Source organism: Micromys minutus (genome assembly GCF_963924665.1).
Source record: "Micromys minutus genome assembly, chromosome: 10".
Taxonomy (NCBI): Eukaryota; Metazoa; Chordata; class Mammalia; order Rodentia; family Muridae; genus Micromys; species Micromys minutus.
Genome location: NC_137979.1, coordinates 46,962,358 through 46,987,861, shown reverse-complemented (window position 1 = coordinate 46,987,861; position 25,504 = coordinate 46,962,358). Strand labels below are relative to the sequence as shown.

Here is a 25,504-nt window from a genome sequence, read left to right as displayed (position 1 = left end):
CTCCCCCTGACTCACCTGTTGAACAGGTAGGGGGAAGGGGAGAATAATGAGTCTTACCTGCTCAAGGCTAGGGTGGGGCTAGTAACGCCCCACCTGTTCCATTGGCTTTTCCCTTAGTCTTACTGACAGCCCTCTGTCCAATCATAAGGAAGAAACTTTCTATTTGCCAATAGATGCAGAGTGAGGATGAGACCTCAAGTTGGCGTCTACCCCAGAGCCGACTGGCAGTCCCTGGGGCCAATGGTGAGCGCATAAACAGTGGCGGCCGTGGTAGAGGTCCCGGCACGAGGCTCCGCCCCTCGATGGGATAGTCAGGCTGGGCAGCCAGTGAGATAGACTCGGAGGGTGGGAGTCTCCCTAGGGGGGCGGAGCTTCGAGGGGGCGAGAGGTGTGGCTTGGCTGTCAGGTCCCTTTGCCTTTTGTTCGGTTACTGAGTTGCTGCCTTGGCCAGAGTCCGGAGCAGCCGCCGCCCGAGCGCGCAGAGCTCAGTTCGCTGCCCGCGCGGGCTCCCTCCCGGCCAGACCCGACCCCAACCCGGCTCCGCCCGGCTCCACGCTCAGGTACACCCGATCGGGGTACGTATCACTGCAGGCAGAGTAGGGACAGCCAGCGGCCGAGAGGCTGGTTCCAGAGGTTTCAGGGCAGGTGAGGGCGGGTGCCAGGGAGCACATCCTACACCAACGACAGGGGGCGCGCTGGGGTCCGGGGCGCGGGACCCTTGGGACAAGTGATCCGGGTTGGAGCGCCCCTCCAGGCTCTGTGAACCGCAGGTATGAGAAGGGCGGGGAGGAGCTAGGGCAGGTGCCTGGGAGTTCGCGCCTCCCCAAGGGCTCGCGGAGCTTGCTAGACACGGCGTCCCTGACTCTCCCCTGGAACTGACCGGGCAGACTTTGACCCGCTCCACCTGGTCCCAGAGCCTACGGTGATAGGAATTTACCGCTCAGGAAACTTGCTGTCTAGTCTCTTTGGGGCCACCCTCACCCCACCCCACGCGTCATCCTCGCTTTCCCTCCCTCCCTACTCCCCCAGGCCTGGGTGGGGCCCTATTGTCTGCGCCCAGCTTACCCAACTGTGGGGGCCGAGTGCACATTTTCCCAGAGACGCGATTCCCACCTGCTGAGCTGAGCAGGTGAGCGCTTGGGGGACGGAGGCCCTGCCCTGTAGCTCTGAGCTGGACCTGTGGCGCCTCCCTCCACTCTAGTCTATGCCTGTCTATGCTTTCTTCTACGGAGGTGGGATGGGGTGACGGGGGAACTGACATGGTGGTATGGCCTGGAGTCTGGGCCGGTAGAGAAAATTAACAAGCACTCGCCCAGTTTTTAGTACCTGTGGTTTCCAGAGTGTTGATAGGGAAACAGCAATATCTTTGGATTTCTGGAACCCATTATTGTTGAGAAATCACTCCAAACAAACTTTCCAGGAGAAAGTAACCGTGGGAGCCTTTTCTAGGATATTCCCCGTCTCCTTGTTGAGAGCTTATTCTAGGTTTGGTGACACTTCTTGGAGGAAAGCCCCTTCCTCCAGTCAGCTCCAAGCTGAACACAGCCTGTTTTGACCCTGCTCTCCCTGCCCCCAACCTTCATCCTGTTTGCTAGGCCCCTAAGGCTGAGGTGGGGACCAATGGGGGTGGGGCGGGGGGCGTTGCTGAAAGGGGAAGTATCTTCTTCCTTTCCCTTTCGCCTTCTCCTCTTCTCCCGGGACCACCACACCCCCTTATATGAGGCCTACTAAGAGCCTCTCCCCCAAGCTCTGCCCCATCTTCAGGAATGGGGTTGGGGCAGGGCTGGGCCAAACTAGGAAGGTTGGGAAGAGTGATTAATCTTTCCCCAACTCCCCCATTCCATCTCCCATTTTATTTAACTGGCTGACAATTGAGGCAGGATAGCATAGGGCAGGAATGTCGCTTGCCGTTCGCTGGATTTCTAAATTATGAAGGTGCGTTCTTTCTAGAAGACTTGCCAGAAGTCCCTCCTCCACCCACTCTTTTCCTGAACGTTTGGCTGAGAAAGTGGGACAGGAGGAAGTCTTCGCTGTGGAAGGCTTCTTCCTTGCCAGGCACCCTCAGGCTGAACAGTGATCTTCCCCTTGCCTCCTGTGTGCTGAGAGCTCTTCTCTGACTGGGAACTTCTTCTCGGCTTGCTTAACTGGTTTATACAAGTCTAAAGACTGGCCTTTCCGTTGGCATTTGGAGCCCAGTCTACTTGGGGGGACAGAGCAGAGAGAAGATAGGGCAGGGGTCCCGAACACTGCTGGCTCTGACTCACCTGGAAGCCGTGGTGGTGGTGGTGCTTGCTTGTGAATAGGAGAGTTGGGGTGGGGGAGAGACTCTACCCTGGAGTAACCCCCTTAGGTTCCTGTGGGTGGTAAAATATGTGTGACCACCTCCAGGAAGCACTGGGGGCATGAAGTTTTAGGCACCTCTCTGTGCCTAGGTGGAGGAGGGGAAGGCATTGTAATTACGTGAGCTAAAATGATTAGTTGAGCCAATCTGGTTTGTGGCTGTGCTGAAGAAACAGTGCTGAGGAAGTATGGCTAGGAGCTGCCTGGCCCAAGCTGGCTTCTGACCGGACAGGAGGGAGGGGAAGCAAAGGTAGGATCCGATTAGTCATTTCTTGCCAGGTCAAGTCTGGGCTTGGGTGACAGGAGCCTCCCCCGCACCCGAGCTCCACCCCATTCCCTCTGGAGCCGCCGTCTGGCCTGCTAAGGTTGAGCTTGGAGAATGCAGCCTGTGGGAACGGAAGGTCAGGCGGAGCCTGATTGACCGTTTTCCTTCCTGGGGGCCCACAGGCCATCGCCTGTGAGAGGAAGGCCTGTCCTCCCACCAAGCTCCTTTAGAACAAGGTGACACACTTGGCTGGTCCACAGAAGGACAGTGATCTTGAGAGATAGTCTAAGGGGCAAGTTCTGAGCACTGGGAGATAAATTTGGACTGAGCTAGCTTGAATCTCTGAGCGGTGTCTCCTTGCCTGTGCAGCCTGGGTCATGGCACCTTGCTTCTTAGGCTCAGCGACCCAGAAAGTACTTGACTGACGGTAACTCAAAGCCAGAAGACTATCTGGTACCAAGCGCTTTCACTACAGTTCCCACTAATCGTGCTGGGGGGGGGGGGGCAGGCACAGTTAATGTCTTCCTCAGAAACTCAGGGAAGGTTAGCATCTTGCCCAGCTAGACTCAAGAAGAGAGCGCTAAGCTTAGACCTCGTTCTGCTGTCTGGCTCCACTACAACTCCAGAAGGATTTCCTTTTCTTTCCCCTTTTTTCTTTTGGGTTCTAAGGACCAAATCCAGAACCTTGTAGAAGCTTAGACAAGCACTTTCCCAAGGAATCCATCATCATCATCAGCCCTGGATGGAAGCCACCCCCTACCCCCTTTTCTTGACAGAGTCTCATGTAGCCTAGGCTAGCCTCTAGGTTAATCTTGAACTACTTCTTTCCTTTTTTGAAGACAGGGTCTCAACTTCCAGCTCTTGCTAGCCTAGAACTTGCTATATAGACTAGGGGGAGCCTCAAACTCACAGAGATCCACCTGCCCCTGCTCCCTGGGATAACATGTGTGTGCTACTATGTCCGGCAAACATTTTAAAACATTTATCATCATCATCATCATCATGTTTGTTTGTTTTGTGTGTGCCTGTGTGTCTGAGCAGAAGATTTTTTTTTTTTTCTTTTCACCCCGTGGGTCCTGTGGATCCAATTTAGCTTTAACCCAATCGGCCATCTCTCAACTGTTCAGGCTTTGAACTTGTGATTCCCCCTGACTCTACCTCTCAAGTGCTGGAATTACACGCATGTAGCACACTGTAACTGGCTCATCCCGTGCTGGAGGTTATATGCTAGGCGAGCTCTCTACCAAGGAAGCTACCTCTTTAGCCCTAAATGGAAGTTTTCTACTACCCCTTTTGGAGGGCCTCAGCTCCAAGGATAGAAGGGAATTTAGGAGAGCCCTGCTAGACGGGAGAGGGGGGGTGGGAGGGTGGTGAAGGCGGGACAGGTTTGTCAGGTGGGAGTGAGTCATTACCCTGGCTGCCAGTACTCTGAAACCTCACTGTGGTCGCTGCGGTAGGTGATAAAGTAGCTTCTCCAGACCAGGAGCTGTGAGGGTCTAAGTTAGGGGAGACCAGATGGAAGGACAGCATAGCTCAGAGCATTCTGGGATGGATCCCTGATAGGATGTGACAGCTACCTGCTTCATTAGTGTCTGGGGCTTTGCCAAGTTTAAGTGGGGATGGGGTGGGGGTGGGGCGCTCTCTGGGGAATAGAGTCAGATTTAGGTTTGGGTGAGAGTCCTGCTGGATCATCCCAGTTAGCACAGCCACGCTGCTTGGAGAGGAGTTTTCTACTGCCCTGCTCTTGCTGGAGACCCTTTCATCTAAGCTATGAAAAACTCCACAGGAGAGTCTTGCTGTGGGAGGGAGAAGGGTAATTGGTTGGGGGAGGGGGTGCCTGTCAGCCAGAGCCCTAGCCTTCAAGGAAGGATTGGTGGTGCAAGGTCTTCTTAGGTATGCCTGATTTGGGGTCCTCTGCCAACCCAGCACCTGGCTTCAGAATGGGCCTGGGAGTGGGGAACTGGGGCTAGGTTGAGCCTGTGTACTGGTACATCCTGAAGACTGAGGCTCTTACTACCAGATCTTAAGATTAGGACGGAACCACAGCATAATTGCTGGTATTAGAAAAGAGAGCCCTAAGCCAGAAGAAGCCTTGACTGAAAAGCACAGAGGGAGAATGAAGTCATTCTGGCAGACGACCACACCGGGCTATGGGCCTGTGGCTTTCTAGCACCCCGAGGCCACAGGGACAAGGTAGGTGGGGATGAGGTGCGGACACACAGATGTCCTTATGAAAAGAAGAGGCTAGACAGAACAAAAGACTTTCTATCCAGAAAACACTGTCAGAACCCCCCTCCCCTCCGCAAGTAGAGTTACAGAGGATTGGGAACTGCCATATGGGTTCTGGGAACTGGTCTGGGTCCTCTCCAAGAGCAGTAAGTGCTCTTAACTGCTGAGACATCTCTCTAGCTCCGGATGAGAGGTCTTCACTTCAAAAGGAGAAGCAGGTGGAGGCTTATAGTAGAACCACCTCTGGAGAGGGCCACCCTTGCCCAGGATTTACTACTTCCTGTGGGTGAATAGTCAGTCTGAGTCCTAGGAGGAAACTTTTTGTTTGGGGACTTTGGGAAGAAAAACCACAGGGCCGAACCAGTGTCTGGCAGCTAGCTGGCCCAGAAGCTCCCTGAAAGAAAAAGGTAGTGGGATGGGCCAGGGCAGGTCACTGGGATTTGTGACTCTACAGATGACAGACACCCTGAGGCCTTTCTCTTGGGACATGGTTGACTGTTCCATTTTCCAGCAACTTCCTGAGCTAGGCTTGGAGAGAGACACAGAGAGAGAGACAGTGTGTTCTTTGACTGTCTGCTTATGCTAGCCTCCTGGTCTCTTAACTTTTGGTTGGCCGCAGAGGAGGGTGCTCAGCTTTCTCTGCGGTTTCACAGTGTGGAGAGAGATCTTATGTCTAGCGATGGCAAGAAGAGGCCAGGCTATCAACAAACTGCCTCACTGTGGGCTGTCCTGTCCCTCTGCCTCCTTTCACTGTGAAATTCATATTAGCTCTTTTCTTTTCTTTCTTTCTTCTTTTTTTTTTTTTTTTCTTTTTTGGTTTTTAAAGACAGGATTTCTATGTATTCCCTTTCTGTCCAGGAACTCACAGACATCTACCTGCCTCTGTCTCTGAGTGTCAGGATTAACTGAGCATGCGCCACCATGCTCAGTTAATCATCTATTTTTTTTTTCCTCATGTAGACCAGGCTGGCCTCTGCATCTGGAGTGGTTGTCTCAAAAGTGTGCAGGCTGGCTGATCATTATTATTATTTTTTTTAATGGAGGAATTCGTACAAGTTTGTGAGACTGAACTGGATGAGGCAGCCACCTCGAACCTTCCTCCCCACCCTCCTCTGGTCTTGACCTTCCACCTCCACATGAGCTCCGTATACAGTGGTGAGCTGCTTTTATTCCTGCATAATACAGGGATTGGAACCCAGGGAGGACTTCCGGGCATGCCACACAAACACTTCATTCATAAGCCGCTCATCCGCGAAGCCCTCCTAGGCCCTCACCATGGCAAGTTTTATTTTCCAAACATGTATTTATTTTGCGTGTGTGTTAGGGTTGCCGCACATAGGCTGAAGTCAAGGGGGCGACTTGCAAGAGTCAGTTCTCTCCTGTCATCAGGCACCTTTACCCGCTGAGCCATCTTAGCAGCCCCAACCAAGGCATTTTCATGAAGCCTTGTAAAGCCTTTGCTTGGGCTGGAGAGATGGCTCAGTGGTTAAGAGCACTGACTGCTCTTCCAGAGGTCCTGAGTTTGATTCCCCGCAACCACATGGTGGCTCCCAAATCTTTTGCTTGCTGCAGGCTGTGTTGTTCAGGGGACTAAGGGTTGAGGTCCCTCCTGTCCAGCTCTACCCCTGAAACATCATACCCTAACTGGCTGGCATCCAACTGCTGTTAATGGGGCTGTCTAAGCCCCAGTGGTGCTTGCTGGCTAGTGGCTTGTAACAGCTGGAGTAATTTTCCACTCCCAGGAGTCCTGGTTTGGGCTCATCTGCTGGCTCGGGATGCTGTCCTCATCAGGGATGCAGCTGCAGCTGGAGCCCTCTGTTAGGAGAACCCTGGGGTTCCCTAGGTCAGGCCACTTGGCCGGGCCACTTCCCTCTGCTACACATCCCCTTCGTTTTCCCACCCGGCTCTGTTTGCTTTGGGAAGTGGCCCAGAAGAGAACAAACAGCAGCTAGGTCATGGCCCGAGCCTCTCCCACTCCAGACCTCTTCTTCGCCATGGTCTGGCCTGGGCTGCCCTCCAGGCTGGAAGTGAGAATGTTCCTTTAAAACTTCCCTTGTCTTCTCCGGTCCTCAGCACTGCTATGCATGAGTAGCTCCTGCTTGTCTCTCTTACCAGTGTGACCATTCTGATGATGAAAACCATGGTGTCTGCCCAGGAGGCTCTTACCATGATAGAATGAGGCACTGAGAGACAGTGAGGGGTTCCCTCCTGGAATCGGCAGTCTCTAGAAGTTTCTGTGTCTGACTGTGTGAACCATGACAATGTGTGTTTCTTTCTGTCCTTGGGACTGCTGGGAGTATCTCAGCTAGACCCAGAGGCACTGAGAAGGGAAGCTTAGAGCTGGTGTCCTCTCTAAGCCCTCACCCTGAGGTGGGAACTGTTCTGTTTGGACTGGCTACTGCTTCAGGTTGAAGGAGAGGCAAGGAGGGTGATAGCTGAGTTCAGGTCACAGACAGTCCAAGAAAAAGGGGTCACATGACTAAGTAGTTTGTCTTGTCAAAAGGCCCATAGCCAGTTAGGTGTTGGCTCTGATGGAGACCCTTTGCAAAGATGCTTACCCACCGCTCCTCTCCTGCTTTGATGGAAGCCTGTGGATCTGGGTGTGCATAGGGTACCAACCTCTAGCCCGAAGGACCCTAGGAGAGCCCAGCTTTGCCTGCCATGTGTGGTCCCATGCTTTGTTTCTGCACCCAGGTCCAGCCTAGCCTCTCAAATAGTCTGTTCCTGAGCATATTCCTAGGGGCTTTGTTGTCACTTAGCAGCCCAGCCTGGCTGTGCCTGTTGCTGCAGGTGCTGGCTAGGCCGGAGGCTGCTGTCACTCTTGGTGGGGTTATTTTTAAAGTCAGGACTGGGCATCATTCTGCAGGACAGCTTGGATGGAGGATGCATGGTGCCAGCACCCCAGCTGGCTGTACAGAGGAACAGGCAAGAAGGGCGGGGCTCTTACCCCTCCAGTCTGGAGCCAGTGGGGGAAGGGCCCTTTGCCTACCCTTCAAGGGCTTGTGTCTTCTCTCTTCCTGCCCTCCTACTCCACCCTGTGATTTCTGAGCTGGTTTCTTCCTCCCTGCTACCAACAATGGAGCAGAGTCCCACTGCTAAACAAAGGTCCCCCTTTCAACTAGGAAACCCGCCCTGTCTCTGTCTCTCCCCATCTCTGGCCCAGTGCCTGGGCAGGGCCCCACTACTGTCTCGCTCATTTCCACCCTGGTTCTGTCCAGGGGCATTGCAGAAGGTCTGACCTGTGCATCCAGAGAGAATGCTGAGGCCGAACTGGGTGCAGCTTCTACACCCTGAGAATGGCCAAACCTGTATTTTGGCTTGTTGTGGAAGAATTTCCCAGGCTCTCTTGGAGCTGGTAGGGAGAAAGGTGAAGTTGATTGACCATTCTGTCTGATGGCTGACTACCAGCCTTCCCCTTGCAAGAGTAGCTGTTTCTGGGAAGAGTTCTGGTGTGTCCCCTCTCTGAGAGGTTTCTACTCTTATCTTGCTCGCTCTTAACCTTCCCTTCACTGACACTGGAACCCCAGGGCCTTGTTAGAACCTGGTACATCAATGCTTCTTCTGAGATCTTGGGGCCAGCCTTTCTCAGGTTAAAAAAAACACCCAAAGGGGCTGGAGAGACATTTCAGTGGTTAAGAGCACCAGGGCACTTCCAAAGAACCCGGGTTCAGTTCCCAGCAACCACATGGCAGCTCACAACTGTCTGTAACCCCATTTTCAGAGGCTCTGACACCCTCACACCCACATGCATGCAGGCAAAACACCAATACACATTAAAAATAAATCACTCAAAAGCAAAACAAAACCACCCTAAGATTCCCAGCAGGTATGGTAGAGCTGAGATTTTAATCTGAACTAATCTGACCCTATTCTGACCAGTGCCTAGATGGGAGGTCCTCCACCTGTGAGCACCCTCGTCCTTACCTTCCCCTTCCTTCCCTCCATCAGAGGGCTCAGCTTCTCCCATATTCTAAGAAATGGACTAAAAGGCAAGTAAGGCAAAGCCAGTACTGAGCAAAGTGCCACAATTTCTGCACCATGGAGCCTCAGTTTCCCTACTTGCAAATTGGAATCAGCAAAAGTCTTAACTGCAGGGTTGGAATTCACTGTCTATCAGAGAACTGGATGCTTGCCCTCTGGTATCCTTTGACCTCTGCCTTCCCCTGGGCAGTTTTCCAGCCTTTCCCTTGGCTCCAGGCCTGGCCAGCTGGGCCTAAGGACTAGCCTGTGAGTGAACCCCTCCACTGAGGCTCCCCTTGACTGCAGTGTTCCTTCTGAACTGAGGCTGGTTCTTGGTTCGAGATGAGCCTTCTCTCATTTCTCTGGGTCCTAGATGGCTGGTTGTATGGCTACCTCAGTGGAAGGCAACTTTGTAGTTGTTCTGGGGAGTTCATGCCTCCTGGGCCCTAATCCTTATCTACTTGGACCATATATTTCACCTCCATTAGGCATTGGAGGGTCAGTGCTGGTGGGTTTCACCTTCTCAAGAGCTCAGGGTTCAGGTTTTTGTTTTTTTTTTTTTTGTTTTGTTTTGTTTTTTTTTTGTTTTGTTTTGTTTTGTTTTTCTGTCTCTCAAAGATGACTTCTGGGACCCACTCATTCCTCCCAAGCTCCTCAAGTTCTCTATTTGGGGCCCCCCTTGGGGCAGAGGACAGGATGGGGAAGGGGGAAGGCAGGATTTTCTTGAGCTGGCCTCCAAGCTCCTGATTTCCTGCTTGTCGCTGCTGCCTGTGCTGGAGGAGGGGAGCATGTGAAGGTGGGAGTATTCTAAAATAGCTACTCCAGGCAAGTGTCTGGGAGCAGCTGCGCACATCTGGTGGCACAGAGCCTGCTGTTGGTAGCCTGGGTCTGCTGCTGTTTATCAACCCCAAACGAAACTCTGAGTCACCCAGGATGGCGGGAAGGGAGGAGAGTGGCAGCTGGGAGCTGGTACTGCTCCTGCCTCTGTTTTAGGACAGCTTGTGGCAGGGGAGAGGCTGTGCGTCCCAGGAATCCTGGGAGAACGTTCATTAGGCTTTCCCTTTTTTTCTTTGAAACAGTGTCTCCTTTTGTAGCCGGCCTCCCACTGGTGAGCCTTCTATCCCAGTCTCCCCAGTACTGGCATGACAGGCGTGTTCTACCATGTCCCTCTGTCGTCATGCATTGAAGGTGGGGCCGGGGCTGTCACTGGGAAGAGGCCCCTGGTTCTCTTTGTTCCTGGGGTGGCGCCTCTCAGTACACCAGCTGCCCCACCCTAATTTTTGCAGGTCCCCCCATCATGGTGGAACAACCTGTTTGAGAGATGCTGGGCACCACCCCGTTTTACGAGTGGACTAGCCTGGGCTCTGATCATTCTCTGAGGCAGTATTGGAGTGTAGAGGCAGAAGACTTTAGCATCAAGCTTCTCTATGCCTGGTCCTTTCTCTGGTCCCATTTCTAGCCAGTTTCCACATCTATAAATTGCAGAGCAAGGCTTTGAAACCCATATGCAAGGCTGATGGCATTTGTGAGGGGTCTGGAGGCATGTGGGAAGAGTGTAAGCACATAGTAGGTCTTCAGACATTCCTTTGTCTCTGTCTGTGACAGCCTGTATGTAGGTGGTGGTAGTTTCGGTAGAGTCAGTGCCCATGACAGCGGGGGGGCCAAACAGAGTAAATGGGGAGCCCATATCAAGTCGATGCAGATGCTCATGAGCCTTAAAGTGGCACCAGGTCCTCAGAACAGGGTGAGAGTCCTCAACAGCAGTGACCACCTCAGAGGCCTGCCCCACTCCGTGCTGCTAGCCCAGGTTCCAGAAAGTGGATGATGAACGAACACTGTAGGGGTGACGCAGTTTGGACAGCCACAATCTGGTCCCCAATAGTAAACACCTACCAAGTGCTGTCACCATAGCCAGTCCTTCCCAAGCACTATCCTCACAGCATTCTATTGAGTGTGGTGGAACCTGAATTTGAAGCCATTGGTTCGCAACGAGAGGTGGATTGGCAAGGGAGTATCTTGCCAAGATTTTGAACTGGTCTATAGAGCTCAGAATGCCGGGAAAGCTGGGAGCTGGAAGAGAGGAAGCCCTGGTTAAGCTTGACCTTCTGGAATGTGAAATTCAGGAAATCTGAGGGAGCCCTGGGCGTCTCAGAGAAACCTGTCAGACAGCTTCCCTGCCCTACCCAACAATCTCTTGTCCAATGGCTGAGAGTGTGTTGCCTTTGCAACCGTTCCCAGGGAACTTGAGTGGAGTGAGGGCAGGTCTACAGAGCCCAGCAGCTGTCTGAGGCCCTTAGTTCCTTTTCCACTGGAAATGTTGGGTTGGGGCAGGCTGGTGAGAGGGCCTGAGCTAGGCTGGAGGGATCTGGCTGTTGCCTGTCTCCACCCCAGAGCTGGCCACTGCAAAAATTTATTCATCATGGCCCTTCTACAGCCCTACTGTGCTCCAGGCCATCTTCTGGTTGGGCAGCTCCTTTTTGGGTTGGGTGTCCTTCTATTTCACCTTACTGTCTGTAACCTTCGAGGCCCTTGGGGCTATGATAGGGCTTCAGGGGATGAGGGCTACAGCCAAGTTGAAACTGGAGGTAACAGTGTCCCTCTAGGCAGCTGACGTTGTGCTCCTGTTTTTTGTCTTCAGCAGCCACCATGGAGGTGATGAACCTTATTGAACAGCCCATCAAGGTGACAGAGTGGCAGCAGACATACACCTACGACTCAGGCATCCACTCAGGTGTCAATACCTGTGTGCCCTCCGTCAGCAGCAAGGGCATCATGGATGAGGATGAAGCCTGCGGCAGACAGTACACACTCAAGAAGACGACCACCTATACCCAAGGGGTGCCACAAAACCAAGGTCTGGACTCCAGGGTTTTATCCTTTCGGGTGTTTCAAGATGGGTTCTCTGTATAGCCCTAGCTGTCCTGGAACACTCAGGCTGGTTTTGAACTCACAGAGATCTGCCTGCTTCTGCCCTCCTCCCAACCTCCCCCCCCCATGTACTGGAATTAGAGGTGTGTACCACCACACCCAGCTTCACAGTTCCCACTCTTGAGGACACAGGAAGTCTGAAGGGAACTTGTGGCTACCCAGAGATAGATACAGAAGTCGTTCCAGTGAATTCTGAAAGTGTAGGGCAGCGCAAGCGCTGACCCAGGGGTGTCATTGGAGCCCCAAGTTCTTGGTTTCTGGGATCTTAGAAATGTAATAAGGAAACTTTATTGATACCCCTCTGGGTGGTGATTGGAGAGGTCTGGGGATTATGGGAAGGCATACTCTTTTCACTCCAGGAACCTCATGGTTGATAAGAAAGGGAACAACCCGCCCCGCCCCCCAGTCTAGAGGAAGAGTCACAGTGTTTATGCTTAGACTGGGCTAACACATGACATACAGATGTACTGAGGACAGGCACGGGGCAGCTGATTCCCTTGTGGGTTCCTGTCATAAAGTCAAATACTCTACCAGTCCAGGTGTTCTCTTCCCTTCTGGGACAAAGGTGCACATGGTCTTGCCCCCAGGGCCCTAAACATTGCAGGGGAGGAGATTTGGGGCCTGGGCAGTTGCAGGACGAGCTGTGGCTGGTTAGGGCTTTATGAACTGAGCCTGTGTCCCAGTTCCCCTTCTTAGCTGTGCTGGTCGAACCTCTCTGTGCCCAGCTGGGCCAGGTGCACTCCTAGGAGCTAAAGGAAAGAATTTAAATAGAGAGCCCTGTGGGCAGCCTCTCCTTCCCCATTAATTAGAGAATGACCTTCCCACCTCTCTACTAGGGCATTGCACATTGGCCACAGCAGGGCTATATGGGACTTTTTGTTTTGTTTAGTTTGTTGTATAGCCTCAGCCTACCCAGAGGTAGAACTCAGTGTTTCCCTTGAGGACTCTTGCTCCTGTCTGTCTTCTCAAAGCCACCCTTCTGTCTTGTCTCTTGTGATCTTGGCCCCCCATGCAGGAGAGAATTGCTGCTTTGTGGAAAGCGAGTTGTATCATCAGAGCGATGAAGTTTAGCTTGTCTAATCTCATGTCTGACCACCCTGATGGTTACAGGTGGAGGAACAGCAGGACTCTGGGCTCCTGAGTCCACTGCTTTTGTGACCTCAGCATCTAGTGTCCTGCAAAGCAGAGTGTTATACTTGCCTTGTGAGATTATTGTTGACAGATTAAATAAGGAGAAAGGTGTTTAACACACTGTCAGGCACAAGTGCTCCACAAGTATGGGTCCTTTCTTTTTCTTAAAGAATTATTTATTTCATGTATGTGGGTACACTGTCTCTGTCTTCAGATACACCAGAAGGGGGTATCAGATCCTCTTACAGATGGTTGTGAGCCACCATGTGGTTGCTGGGAATTGAACTCAGGACCTCTGGAAGAGCAGTCAGTGCTCTTAACCGCTGAGCCATCTCTCCAGCCTTGCCTGCTTTTATTCATTGCTGGGAGTAGAACCTTGTTAGGCAAGCATTCTACCAGCTGAGCTGGCCAGGGTAGCAAAGGTATATGATGTCCCAGCTGCTTAGTAGGCTGAGGCAGGAGGATTACAAGTACAAGATATAACTGAGCACAAAGTAAGTTATAAGCCAACTTGGGACGCTTAAAGTAGTTTTAATTTTTTGTATGTGTGTGTGCTTGCATGTACGTTATGTGTATGTACCAAATGGATGCAGTGCTTATGGTGGCCAGAAGAGGGTGCCAGAACCTCACAACTGGAATTTGAGATGATTGTGCGCCACCATGAAGGTGCTAGGAATGGAACTAACATCCTTTGCAAGAGCAGTATGTGCTCTTAATGGCAGTACCATTTCTCTGGTCCCTAATTTTTTTCTTTAAAGGCTGGGAATATAGCTCAGTGGTAGAGTGCTTGCTGAGCAAGTGTGTGGTCCTACCTTTACTTCCTAGAACTGTACTGTAATGAATACATATATTGTAGCAGACATTTTTGTAATAATAGGTGTCAGACGTAAGTCTTTTAAAAGCAAGTCATAGCTGTGATCTTAGTTGTCATAGAGTTGCCTGTGCTGAGAGGGCTAGTTGTACCTCATTCTATAAATGGGGTGATACAGGCAAGGGTGATGATGGTTCCCCCAGGACCCTGGTTAGGTTCAGACTCATGATGCCCTGTACTTTGGTGGAACACGACGCAGCTCAGAGCCACATCTGCAAGGCTTACCTTGCACTTCAGGGTCCCCGTAAAATCTGCAGCTCAGTCCTTGTGGAATTTGGCTTTTAGGTGACCTGGAGTACCAGATGTCCACTACGGCCAGAGCCAAGCGGGTACGGGAGGCCATGTGTCCAGGTGTGTCAGGAGAGGACAGTTCTCTCCTACTGGCCACCCAGGTGGAGGGGCAGACGACCAACCTGCAGCGACTGGCCGAACCATCCCAGTTACTCAAGTCGGCCATTGTACATCTCATCAACTACCAGGATGATGCAGAGCTGGCCACCCGGGCTTTGCCTGAGCTCACCAAGCTGCTCAACGACGAGGACCCGGTCTGTGAAGGGCCTGGAGGTGGGGTGGGATAGAGCTGGCTGTCCCCAGAGGGATGGGTCTAAGCTCTGCGGAAGGACCTTTGCCTTCCTTCCTTTGTGGAGGAGAAACCTGGGGCTAAGTGCTCAAGGTCTCACACACTTCCTCCAGGTAGTGGTGACCAAAGCGGCTATGATTGTGAACCAGCTGTCCAAGAAGGAGGCATCCCGCCGTGCCCTAATGGGCTCGCCCCAGCTGGTAGCGGCTGTGGTGCGTACCATGCAGAACACCAGTGACCTGGACGCTGCCCGATGTACCACCAGCATCCTGCACAACCTCTCCCATCACCGAGAGGGCTTGCTTGCTATCTTCAAGTCTGGAGGCATCCCTGCCCTAGTCCGGATGCTCAGGTACTTTCTTCTCTGCAGCATAGGCGCCTCCCAGCATCCTTTTCCTGGGCTTCCATACATGGATAAGATAAGGATCACCACACCCATCCTGGATCTCAGCTGCTCACAGCCTAATCCAGAGACAGCAGTGTAAACAGCATATAATGTTAAGTTGTGGCAAAGAATGGTTGAGAGTACCCAGAGGCACAGCAGCAGGTTTGAGAGTGGAGCTTTGTCAACTAAGTATACTTGGTCAGAGTAGATGAGGGGCAGGCTATCCTTGCCGGAGAGAACAGTATGACTGACCCCCACCCAACTGTGCTGCCTTGCTTCCTGGATTTCTTTGAGGATAGTGAAAGGGAGTTCTTTGAGGGTAGAAGCTGATTTCACTCCCCTCTGATCCTCTCCCAGGGCTTCTCCTATATGACCTTAGACACGGTAGTAACTCAGCTGTCCAGGGACCTTGTATGTAATTAGCATCTTGCAGGACCTCAGATGCAGGAGTAGAGAGAAGATGCGCTGTGTGCTGATGTCTTTAACAGTGGGGCTGGCTGGGCATTGGTGGTGCTCTCCTGTAATCCCAGCCCTCAGAGGTAGAGACCATGCAGATCTTTATGAGTTCCAGGCCAACCTGATCTGTACCGAGAGTTCTAGGCTAGCCAGGGATACATAGTGAGAACTGTCTTTAATCTCCAGCACCCATGGAAACATGGATATGGTAAAGTGTTTCCCCAGTACTGAGGAAGTGGAAACCAGAAGCATCCCTGGAGCTTGCTGGCTGACTAGTTTAGCCTAATTGGCGAGATCCAGGCCAGTAAGAGACGCTGTCTAAGGAAGGGGACTGTGTTCCCGAGGAGCACCTCTGAGGAGCACTTCTGAGTTTGCCTCCTGGCCTCCATGCATGTGCATTCACGTTGACACACCAACACACGCACACACATAAACAAATTAGAAAGGGTTTGTGCTTCAGGAAGAATGAGATTTTGGTAAGGGTGTATTTGCATGGGGTTGTTGATTTGGGGTGAGCTTTCTGGATGTAGCGGGGACTCCTTCCAGACCCACATTCAGGCCTGGGCTCTGGCAACTGACTCACACAGGTTCTGCCTGTTCCTCAGTTCCCCCGTAGAGTCTGTCCTGTTCTATGCCATCACCACCCTGCACAACCTGCTGCTTTACCAGGAGGGCGCCAAGATGGCGGTGCGTCTGGCAGATGGGCTACAGAAGATGGTGCCCCTACTCAACAAGAACAACCCTAAGTTCCTGGCTATCACCACTGACTGCCTACAGCTCTTGGCCTATGGCAACCAGGAGAGCAAGGTGGGTTCCTCCACCAAGGCCTACAGCATCGTAGTGGCTTCAGGCCACTTTCTGGAAGGCATATTGATGTATATGCACAGACGAATGGGTCTCTTATCATGCTTCGGAATTCTTCAGAACCAATATTTTTAAGGACGAGAAAAAAAATAGGGCTAAGGATATAACTCAGGGATAGAATACCGTCCAGCATCCTGAGTGACCTCAGATTCAGTCCTTAGAATAGAGAAAAGGGGGCAGGGTGGAGAGATGGCTTGGAGGCCAGAAGAGGGTGATGGATGCCCTAGAACTGAAATTACAGATTGTTATAATTCACCATGTGGGTGCTGGGAATCGAACCTAGGACCTCTGGAAGAGCCACCAATGCTCCTAACCGCTGAGCCATCTCTCCAGCCCTCTCTGTGTTTTTTAGACAGGGTCTCACTGACCCTGGCTGACCTGGAATCCTACATCTTCTTGTCTCAGTTTCCCAACTGTTGGTGTGGAACACCAGATCTGGCAGGGCAAAAAAGGTCTTTTGATTTCTATTTATTTTTAAGCACTTCTAGACGTACTCCATGGGTTAGCTCTCTTTCCAAAAGGATTTATTTATTTAATATAAGTACACTGTAACTGTCTTCAGACACACCAGAAGAGGGCCTTGGGTACCATTACAGATGGCTGTGAGCCACCATGTGGTTTCTGGGAATTGAACTCAGGACCACTGGAAGAGCAGTCAGCGCTCTTAACCACTGAACCATCTCTCCAGCCCTCTTTCCACCACCATCCCTGGTACTGGCTGTGACTAGCTTTCCTTTGCCACATCCTCACCAGCATTTGATATCATCATCTTTTTCCGAGTTGTTGGCTTGATAGTCACGGAAGCCATTTGCAGCTCGGTGGGAGCTTCGTAGGGACAGCCGCGTCACCCCCACACATGCCTTCTGTCTCACACTCAGCCTTTATCTCCTCCCTGCCCCGACAGCTGATCATCCTAGCCAATGGGGGACCCCAGGGGCTTGTGCAGATCATGAGGAACTACAGCTACGAGAAGCTTCTGTGGACCACCAGCCGTGTGCTCAAGGTGCTCTCCGTGTGTCCTAGCAACAAGCCTGCCATTGTGGAGGCAGGTGAGTGTGGGAACCATGGCTTATCGGGTAACCCAAGAGTAGACTCAGACCTTAAGAGCTCTTGCTACTTTTCTAGAGGACCTAAGTTTGGTTCCCAGTCCCCACACCCAGTGACTCACAACTGCCTGTAGCTCACACTGGGAGGGTCTGGTTCCCTCTTCTGGGTATTGTACACCATTCCTACACCTCTCCACCCTTTACCCCCCATGAACACACACACACACACACACATACACGCATGCACACACACACAAATAATAACGATCTTTAAAGATAAAAACCAAAAAGTGATCTCTGGAGTCAGGATGATCAGGGCAGGATCCCTGCCCTGCCATTCTAGCTCCCTTGAGGCTGACAAGACTCTTGTCCCCTCCCCAGGTGGGATGCAGGCTCTGGGCAAGCACTTGACAAGCAACAGCCCCCGCCTGGTGCAGAACTGCCTGTGGACTCTGCGCAATCTCTCGGATGTGGCCACCAAGCAGGTGAGAGGGGAGTCTGGACCTGGGCCAGTCTCTGAAACCATGCCAGCCATCCACCTGGGCATATGACCTCTGGGACCTGTGAGTCTTCCTCCTTCATGGCTAAGGCTGGAAAGGCCCACGTGATCATCACGTCTTTAGTAGGAGGCTTTCATCCTGCTTAAGGTTTGGGAAGGAAAAAGAAGAGGGCTGACAACTTTACGTTGGGGGTCAGGTGAGGGGACAGTTTGGGCCTAGACTCTGGGACAGGGGCTGGAGAGATGGCTCAGTGGTTAAGAGCACTTGTTGGTGGCTCTGCTTACAGAGCCTCTGAGGGCACTGGGCATGCACATGGAGCATGGATACACAGGCAGATAAAATACACACACACACACACACACATTTCTAGTCACAGGGGACTGCAGCTTCAGGGCAAGTCTGTGGTACCATCTTCCAAGCAGACTTCTGTCCCTGTGCTTAGCCATCAGCATACCACCAAGCAAGCATCCTCCACGGGCTGGCATTTTGCATGGCCTCATGGACCTGCGCTCTTGGTCATCTGGAGGGGGAGCAAGCAGCCCTGGTTGTGGGGAAAAAAACTGAGGCTTAGAGTTGAGAGAGCCTGTGTTCAGTGCTAGTAAAGGACATAGCTGGCCTGTGATGTGCATCTCCAAGGCCGAGAGCCATTCTGACCTAGGGCTAGCCCTACGTAGCAGTCCTTGGGAGAAGGGAGGTTTATTAGAGGTTTTTTTTTTTTTTTTTTTGAAGTAGATTTAGCTTGGGGACTCCAGGTGTGACAGAGAAGGCCCAGCAGGTAAGAAGTATGTAGAGGAGACCAGGTGACATTGAAACCTATGACCCATTGCTAACTTCCTCCTGACCAGAGGCCTCCTGCAGCCCGCAGGAATGAGGCACATATAGGGTTTGGAATTAGAGGCAGACCTGCAGCTGTGGGAATGTGGAGCTGCTAAGGGCTTCCCTCGAGGCATGGGAGGCCATGAGGTTAAGGTTTGGCTATACACAAGCAAGCCTGAGCCCTTCAGCCTGTCCATTTCCCTTGGACCTACTGGAGAGGCTGTGTAGAAACGGCGTGTCCCTTAACCTCCGTGTTCTTCCTGTGTTAGGAGGGCCTGGAGAGTGTGCTGAAGATCCTGGTCAACCAGCTGAGCGTGGATGACGTCAACGTCCTCACCTGCGCCACTGGCACCCTCTCCAACCTGACCTGCAACAATAGCAAAAACAAGACGCTGGTGACGCAGAACAATGGCGTGGAGGCGCTCATCCACGCCATCCTGAGAGCCGGAGACAAGGATGACATCACAGAGCCCGCCGTCTGCGCCCTGCGCCACCTTACCAGCCGCCACCCAGAGGCTGAGATGGCTCAGAACTCTGTGCGCCTCAACTATGGGATCCCGGCCATTGTGAAACTGCTCAACCAGCCAAACCAGTGGCCACTGGTCAAGGTACAATAAGGCCACAGCCACTGCCGTGGGGGTGGTAGGTGAGGGGTGCGTCCCCTGTTCAGGGTTTTAGGGATGTGGTAAGGGGGTAGAAGAGCAGTAAGGAGGACCTAGATAACAGCAAACAGCTCTCACAGGCATTTCTACTTCAACACTGTCTCTGCTCCAGGGACTGAGTTTTCATTTGTCTGCTTTTACCATCCCCACCTATTTATCTCATTGTTTATTTTTAAAGTCTTACTAGAGTTATTCACTTATTTATTTTGTTTTGGGGGGACAGGGTCTCACTCTATAGCTCTGGTTGTCCTATAATTCTGTAGACCAGGCTGGCTTCGAACTCACAGAGATTCTTCTGCCTCTGCCTCCCGAGTGCTGGGATTAAAGGTGTTTGTCACCATTCCTGACTCTGGCTATTTTTTGAAACAAAGTCCCTGAGATGTAGCCCAGGCTGGCCTTAGACTTGCAATCCTCCTGCCTCAGGCTCCTGACTGCTGAGAATATTAAAGACATGTCCCACCTCAGCAATCTAGATCTCTCTTTTTTTTTTTTTAAGTACAGTCTCAGGTATCCCAGGCTAACCCCAAATTGTAGCTGAGGATCACCTTGATCCTCCTGCCTCAGCCTCTCTCAAGTGCTGGTGTTCTAACTATGCGCCACCACACCCTCTCTGTGTGGTGCTGGGGATCAAACCCTTTGTGTATCCTAGGCAAGCACTCTCCCAACTGAGCTAAAGCCCCAACCTTAGATCTAGATTCTGTTCTGTGCCTACAGCCCCACCCCCAAGCCCCCAGATGCAGCTACAGGAGTAGCCAGGGCGTTCCTTACATTGTAATTTTTGCTGTAGTAGGGCTGGGATTCAGAAGAGATAACGGGAGGCACAAAATACCCAAAGCTGGGGAGCTGGGATCCCCCAGATGTTCAAGGACTACCCCCCCCCATCACTGCCTTCTTTCTTGCCAGGCAACCATCGGCCTGATCCGGAACCTGGCTCTGTGCCCGGCCAACCATGCCCCACTGCAGGAGGCCTCGGTCATTCCCCGCCTCGTTCAGCTGTTGGTCAAGGCCCACCAGGATGCCCAGCGACATGTAGCTGCAGGCACCCAGCAGCCCTACACGGTAAGAAAGCATAGTGGTGACGCGGTTCGCATTCCGTGGAGTGTGTCCTCAGGGCTCATGTGTATAAAGGAAGAGGTGAGTTGACATTAGTGTCAACTCGAAGGACTGATGAAAGGTGTCAGGGTCGTGGAGGGGAAGGTTGTGCTTTGTCCAGGGCTACCTGTTCCCATCCTCTTGCTTCATCATGGCTCTTCTCGTGCAGGATGGCGTGAGGATGGAGGAGATCGTGGAGGGCTGCACCGGGGCCCTGCACATCCTTGCCCGGGATCCCATGAACCGCATGGAGATCTTCCGGCTCAACACAATTCCCCTGTTTGTCCAGGTGAGTCCGGTAGCAGGAGATCTGTCCCCAGACATGTCTGAGGGGTGTGGGGTGTGTGGGCCAGGCTTAGTCTAGGTCTGTGTAGAAGGATGGTTAGGTGGCTTTCCAAGCTTCGAAGCAAGGGAGATCACAAGAGCCTTCTTAGATACAGCCACACAGACATCGAGAGCATCTGCCTGCTGAGGACAACAGGAAAGGCAGCACTTGGAGCTTAGGGGCGAGTGCCTCAGCACACCGGAGCTCATTAACACCGGGTCCTTAACAGTCCTGTGTGCTCGGAGTCAACAAGTGGCTCCCAGGTGGCTCATAAGCAGACGTGGCTCGGCCCAGGAATTTACAGAAATGAAATTTAGCTCCCAGTGAGAGGCCATTTTCCACTGTCAGGTTGGCCAAGTTGAGGGTTGGGTAAACTGTGCATCTTGTGCCTCACTTGGGTGGGGAGGGGAAGGCAGCCTGGGAGCTATCCTTTGACCTGGAATTCAAGCCTCTCTCTTGGGGGAAATCATTTAGTGTAACCTAAACAGACAGAGACTGTGCTGAGAGATAACAATTGCAGACACAGCTGTTAAAAACAAGCTTTGTGGGGGGACGGTAAGGAAATGGTTTTGAAGGAAACAACTGGGTGTGGTGGTTCGTGCTTCTCATTCCTGCACTGAGGGGCAGAGGCTGGAGGATTAGCCGTGCAAGGCCAGCCTCCAATACAGAGTGGACTCAAGGCTAACTTGGGTTATCTTTGACTTAAAATAATAAAGTTGAGTACATTGTCACTGTCTTCAGACACACCAGAAGAGGACATCAGATCCCATTACAGATGGTTGTGAGCCACCATGTGATTGCTGGGATTTGAACTCAGGACCTCTGGAAGACCAGTCAGTGCTCTTAACCGCTAAGCCATCTCTCCAGCCCCTGAAAATAATTTTTATTAGTGTTCAGACTGAAGGACTCATCCCATCCTACCTTCAGTGGTAATGGGTTGTTTCTTTGTTAGCTTTATATTCCTCCTATTTATATGAACTCATAGTTTGAAATAATACAGAAAAATGCCTTCTTCTACTATGTCAGGCAAAAAGAGAGAGAGAGAGAGAGAGAGAGAGAGAGAAAGAGAAAAAGAAAAAAAGAATCAAAATTATTAGTGGGGCTGGGAGACGCCAGTCAGTGAGGTATTTGCTGTGCAACCCAAGGAGCCAAGACCAGATCCCAGCACACAGGGGCTGCAGGGTGACTTTACCCCAGGCATTGGGAGCAGTGAGTCAGACCTGGAGCTGCAGGTTCGGAGACAGACCCTGTCTGAAAAATTGAGAAGCAACTAAAGGGAACACATGACTCCAACCTCTGATCTTCATACACTAGTACATGTACCCAAGTGCACATGTGCCCCAAAACACAGTCACCATGATGCACACATACATATAAACACACACGAAAAAATATATGTATCGAGACTGGGTGTGCACACCTTTAATCCCGGCACTTGGGAGGCAGAGGCTGGCACATCTCTGAGAGTTCAAGGCCAGCCTGGTCTACAAAGGCACTCTGGGATAGCCAGGGTTATTATACAGATAAATCCTGCCTGGAAAAACAAACACACACACACACATATATATATGCATATGTGTGTGTAATGGCGTGCTTATGTATAGTGTATATAGTATGTAGTATATAATAAACTATATTATTAAAAGTATATAGTATGTAATAGTAGTGATAAGTACACTGGTCCCATGCTGACATGTTAGCAGAGGCTGTGTGTCTGCTCAGGTATTAGTGGCTGGTCTGGTTTTATGCCCTTTCTTTATGTTTTCCTTGGTTTTCTCTTATCTGGGATGGCTATACAGGGCAGGACTGGGCAGTGCTGTTGGTATGCAGCCTGGTTTATCTCACTCCTCACCTCTACCCATGTCCTCTCTCCTAGCTCCTGTATTCCTCTGTGGAGAACATCCAGCGTGTGGCTGCCGGAGTGCTGTGTGAGCTAGCCCAGGACAAGGAGGCTGCTGATGCCATAGATGCGGAGGGCGCCTCTGCCCCTCTCATGGAACTGCTCCACTCCCGCAATGAGGGCACCGGTGAGGGGCCGCGGCTGTGGGAAAGTGCCAGAGGGAGGAGGCGGGGCTCTGTTTCTCCAGCCACAGGCACAGGCAGCTTCTGACTTGGTCTTAACCTCCATCTCTGCTCAGCAACCTATGCGGCTGCTGTCCTGTTCCGCATCTCCGAGGACAAGAACCCGGATTACCGTAAGCGAGTGTCTGTGGAACTCACCAACTCGCTCTTCAAGCATGACCCAGCTGCCTGGGAGGCTGTGAGTATCAGACTGGATTTGAACATCTGATTGTGCAAGCTACATACTGCACGGGGCAGCTCGCTGCTCTCTGAGGAGGCACAGCTGACGTCAGAGAGATAACCTCCAACTCAATATTCACTCCGAGGCTGAATTTGAACTCTTAAGCTTCCTGTCTCCACCTCTCAAGTGCTGTTACTAAAGGGCATTGAGGTATGGGTCACCATGCCTGACTTTATAGAGAGCCATGAGCCACCATGTGGTGGCTGGGAATTGAACTCATGACCTCTGAAAGAGTAGCCAGTGCTCTCAACCTGTGAGGCATCTCTCCAGCCCAGCAGTGGGGTCCTTTATGATGTGGTTTTGTTTGTTTGCTTGTGTATTTTTTAGTACTGGGAGTCAGATCAGGTCCTGTGTACACTCCATCCCTGAACTGTGTATCTGTAGTCCTGAATGGTGTTTTGAGATAGTCTTGCTATATAGGTAGCCCAGGCTGACTTTGAATGTATGATTCTCTTGCCTTGACCACTGAATGCTGGAATGAACAGGAATTGGGGTCTCACTCTAGCTCTAGCTAGCCTGGACTCTGCACCAATCCTCCTGCCTCAGGCTCCTAAGTGCTGGGGTTGCAGGAATGATCCACCCACTGTTCCCAGCTACATATCTCTTTTGTCCACATGAATATAAAGGGTTTGTGGATGTGGAGTGTGTGTGTGTGTGTGTAATGGAACCCAGGGGTTAGGGTGGTGTGGTATGGTGGTGGAGGAGGAGGTTTCTTGTTTGGAGCACTTCTCTGTTCCTTAGTGGAAAAGCAGCCCAGAAGATACTTTCTCATACTATCTTATGTCTTTTTGTCCTTCCTCAGGCCCAGAGTATGATCCCGATCAACGAACCCTATGCAGATGGTGAGTGTGTGCAACCGTCAACCCAGAGCCTGGGGCTGTGTGGGTGAGAGTGGAAACTCATGGTAGCCAGTGTGTTCCAGTCTACATCCTTGCTGTTGAGGGTGTAGGGAGGTGTTAGTAAGCTGTGGGCCTACTCTACGACCATGTGTGGCCTGCAGGTCTCTGGATAAGCCTTCCTTTCTCATCCCCAGACATGGATGCCACCTACCGCCCCATGTACTCCAGCGATGTGCCTCTGGACCCCCTGGACATGCACATGGACATGGATGGGGACTACCCCATGGACACCTACAGTGACGGCCTGAGACCCCCCTACCCCGCTGCAGACCACATGCTGGCCTAGCTGGCTCCACCTCAGTAAGACCCCTTTCTGTCTTCCAGCTTTGCCCTCTGCCTAGAGCTGTGGTTAGCAGTGACACTTTCTTTTCTCTCTGCTCTGGTGGGGACCTTTCCATTCTGGGCTGTAAACCCTTGCTCATTTGTGGGTGGGGAAGGAGTGTGGCAATCCTATGCTTTTTGATCCACTGTGATTCGGCCTGCTTTTCTTGTGATGATTGATGGTGAATATTATTATTGACAAGGTTTTACTCCATGTTTCAGGCTGGCCTGAAATTCACTGTGTAGCCCAGGCTGGCCCTCAAGTCTGTGGCTTTTCCCCAGCCTTATCAACATCACCATACCCAGTGTCACCTTTTATTCTTTTTCTTTTGTTAACACTGGGGACTGAACCTATTATCCTTTATGGGTGCTAGGCAAGGGCTCTACCATTGAACCACATCCCTAGTCCTGATTTTGCCTTCTGTTATATTGAGACAGTCTCTCTAAACTGTCCAGGCCAGCCTTTAATGTTCTGGAGCCCAGGCATGCCTTGAATTTAGGCTCTTTCTGCATCAGCCCCCTAAGTAGTTGGATTATAGGCCTGCACAGCTTGGGGTGGGGGTCCTCCTTTATATTTGTCCCTTGCTTGGTGACTCTATGCACCTCTAGCTACTTCTAAGCAGTTAAGGAATAGGACCATTTTTTTCTGGGGTTATAGGCAGATGTCACAATAGCACCCTGAGCTTCTGGGGATGCAGGCCTGTCAAGCACCTGACCTCTGTGTTTACATGTTCCACAGGAGCTGTTTCTCACCTGGAAAGCTCTCCAGAGCAGACTGTGGGACGAGGCAGAAAAGTACCTGAGCCCCGGGAGCCAGCCTGGACTTCTGGCTGAACACATGCTCCAGAGAGTTCCTCCATAGGGATTTTGGGATGGTGTCTGCTCCTGCTTTTCTGTCCTGGGCTGGGGATCCAGGCTCAGCACTTTCTCCCCCTCCCCACATGGCTATGGCCACTAAAGCTTTAGACTCAGCCTGTGTCCCTGCACAGCAGACCCTCTCTGCCAACTCCAGCTGCCTGGACCCCCAGGGCTTCCTTTGTTTTTCTGGGGCCAATTTTCTCACTGAACTTCAGCATCCAGCTGCCCTGACCCTCCTGGGATATCCAAGATGCAGGTTCAGGGCCCCAACCTCTGACATCCAAAGCTTCTTTTGAAAAGTTCAGGGACCCTCTTGGAGGTAGGGAGAGAGAGTGGAGACTTTAGGTGCCCCTGTTAGGACCTGCCCTTCTCTTTAGGATGCTAAGTCTGCTTTTTCCCACCCAAGGGTGAAGCTCCCTCTCACAATGCTCCACACTGGCCCATCTGACCTACAGAAGTGCTCTAGCTCACCCCTCTGGTGTGTGGTGAGGGGCTTTCTTCTCCCACTCCTGTTAGACTCCCACATCCTGCACATAGGTTTGGCAAGGACTGAAAGGGAAGTCCCCTCAGAGAGTCTTATTATCAACACTTTATGTTTTGGTTATTGGTTTTTTTCTTTTCTTTTTGTTTTTGTATAGACCAAAGCAAAGAAAATAAAATAACAAGAGAGCCAA

At 51.8% G+C, this 25,504-nt stretch overlaps 1 protein-coding gene across 6 annotated transcripts; it reads left to right on the top strand.

Annotated features, from left to right (window-relative positions):
- Positions 1–436: 436 nt before the first annotated feature.
- Positions 437–25,504, top strand: JUP (junction plakoglobin). Of its 6 annotated transcripts, none has more exons than XM_080924026.1 (15): positions 437–560; positions 11,433–11,648; positions 14,010–14,269; positions 14,418–14,656; positions 15,751–15,952; positions 16,914–17,058; positions 17,437–17,540; positions 18,641–18,979; positions 19,937–20,092; positions 20,295–20,414; positions 22,327–22,477; positions 22,589–22,710; positions 23,555–23,594; positions 23,786–23,951; positions 24,712–25,504. In XM_080924026.1, exons 2-14 carry the CDS (start codon positions 11,441–11,443, stop codon positions 23,935–23,937), a joined length of 2,238 nt encoding a protein of 745 aa, XP_080780152.1. In that variant the 5' UTR covers positions 437–560; positions 11,433–11,440; the 3' UTR covers positions 23,938–23,951; positions 24,712–25,504. The 6 variants fall into 6 exon arrangements, with proteins under 6 accessions (XP_080780152.1, XP_080780151.1, XP_080780154.1 ...); XM_080924025.1 differs by having other exon boundaries at positions 449–575; XM_080924028.1 differs by lacking the exon at positions 437–560 and adding an exon at positions 749–770.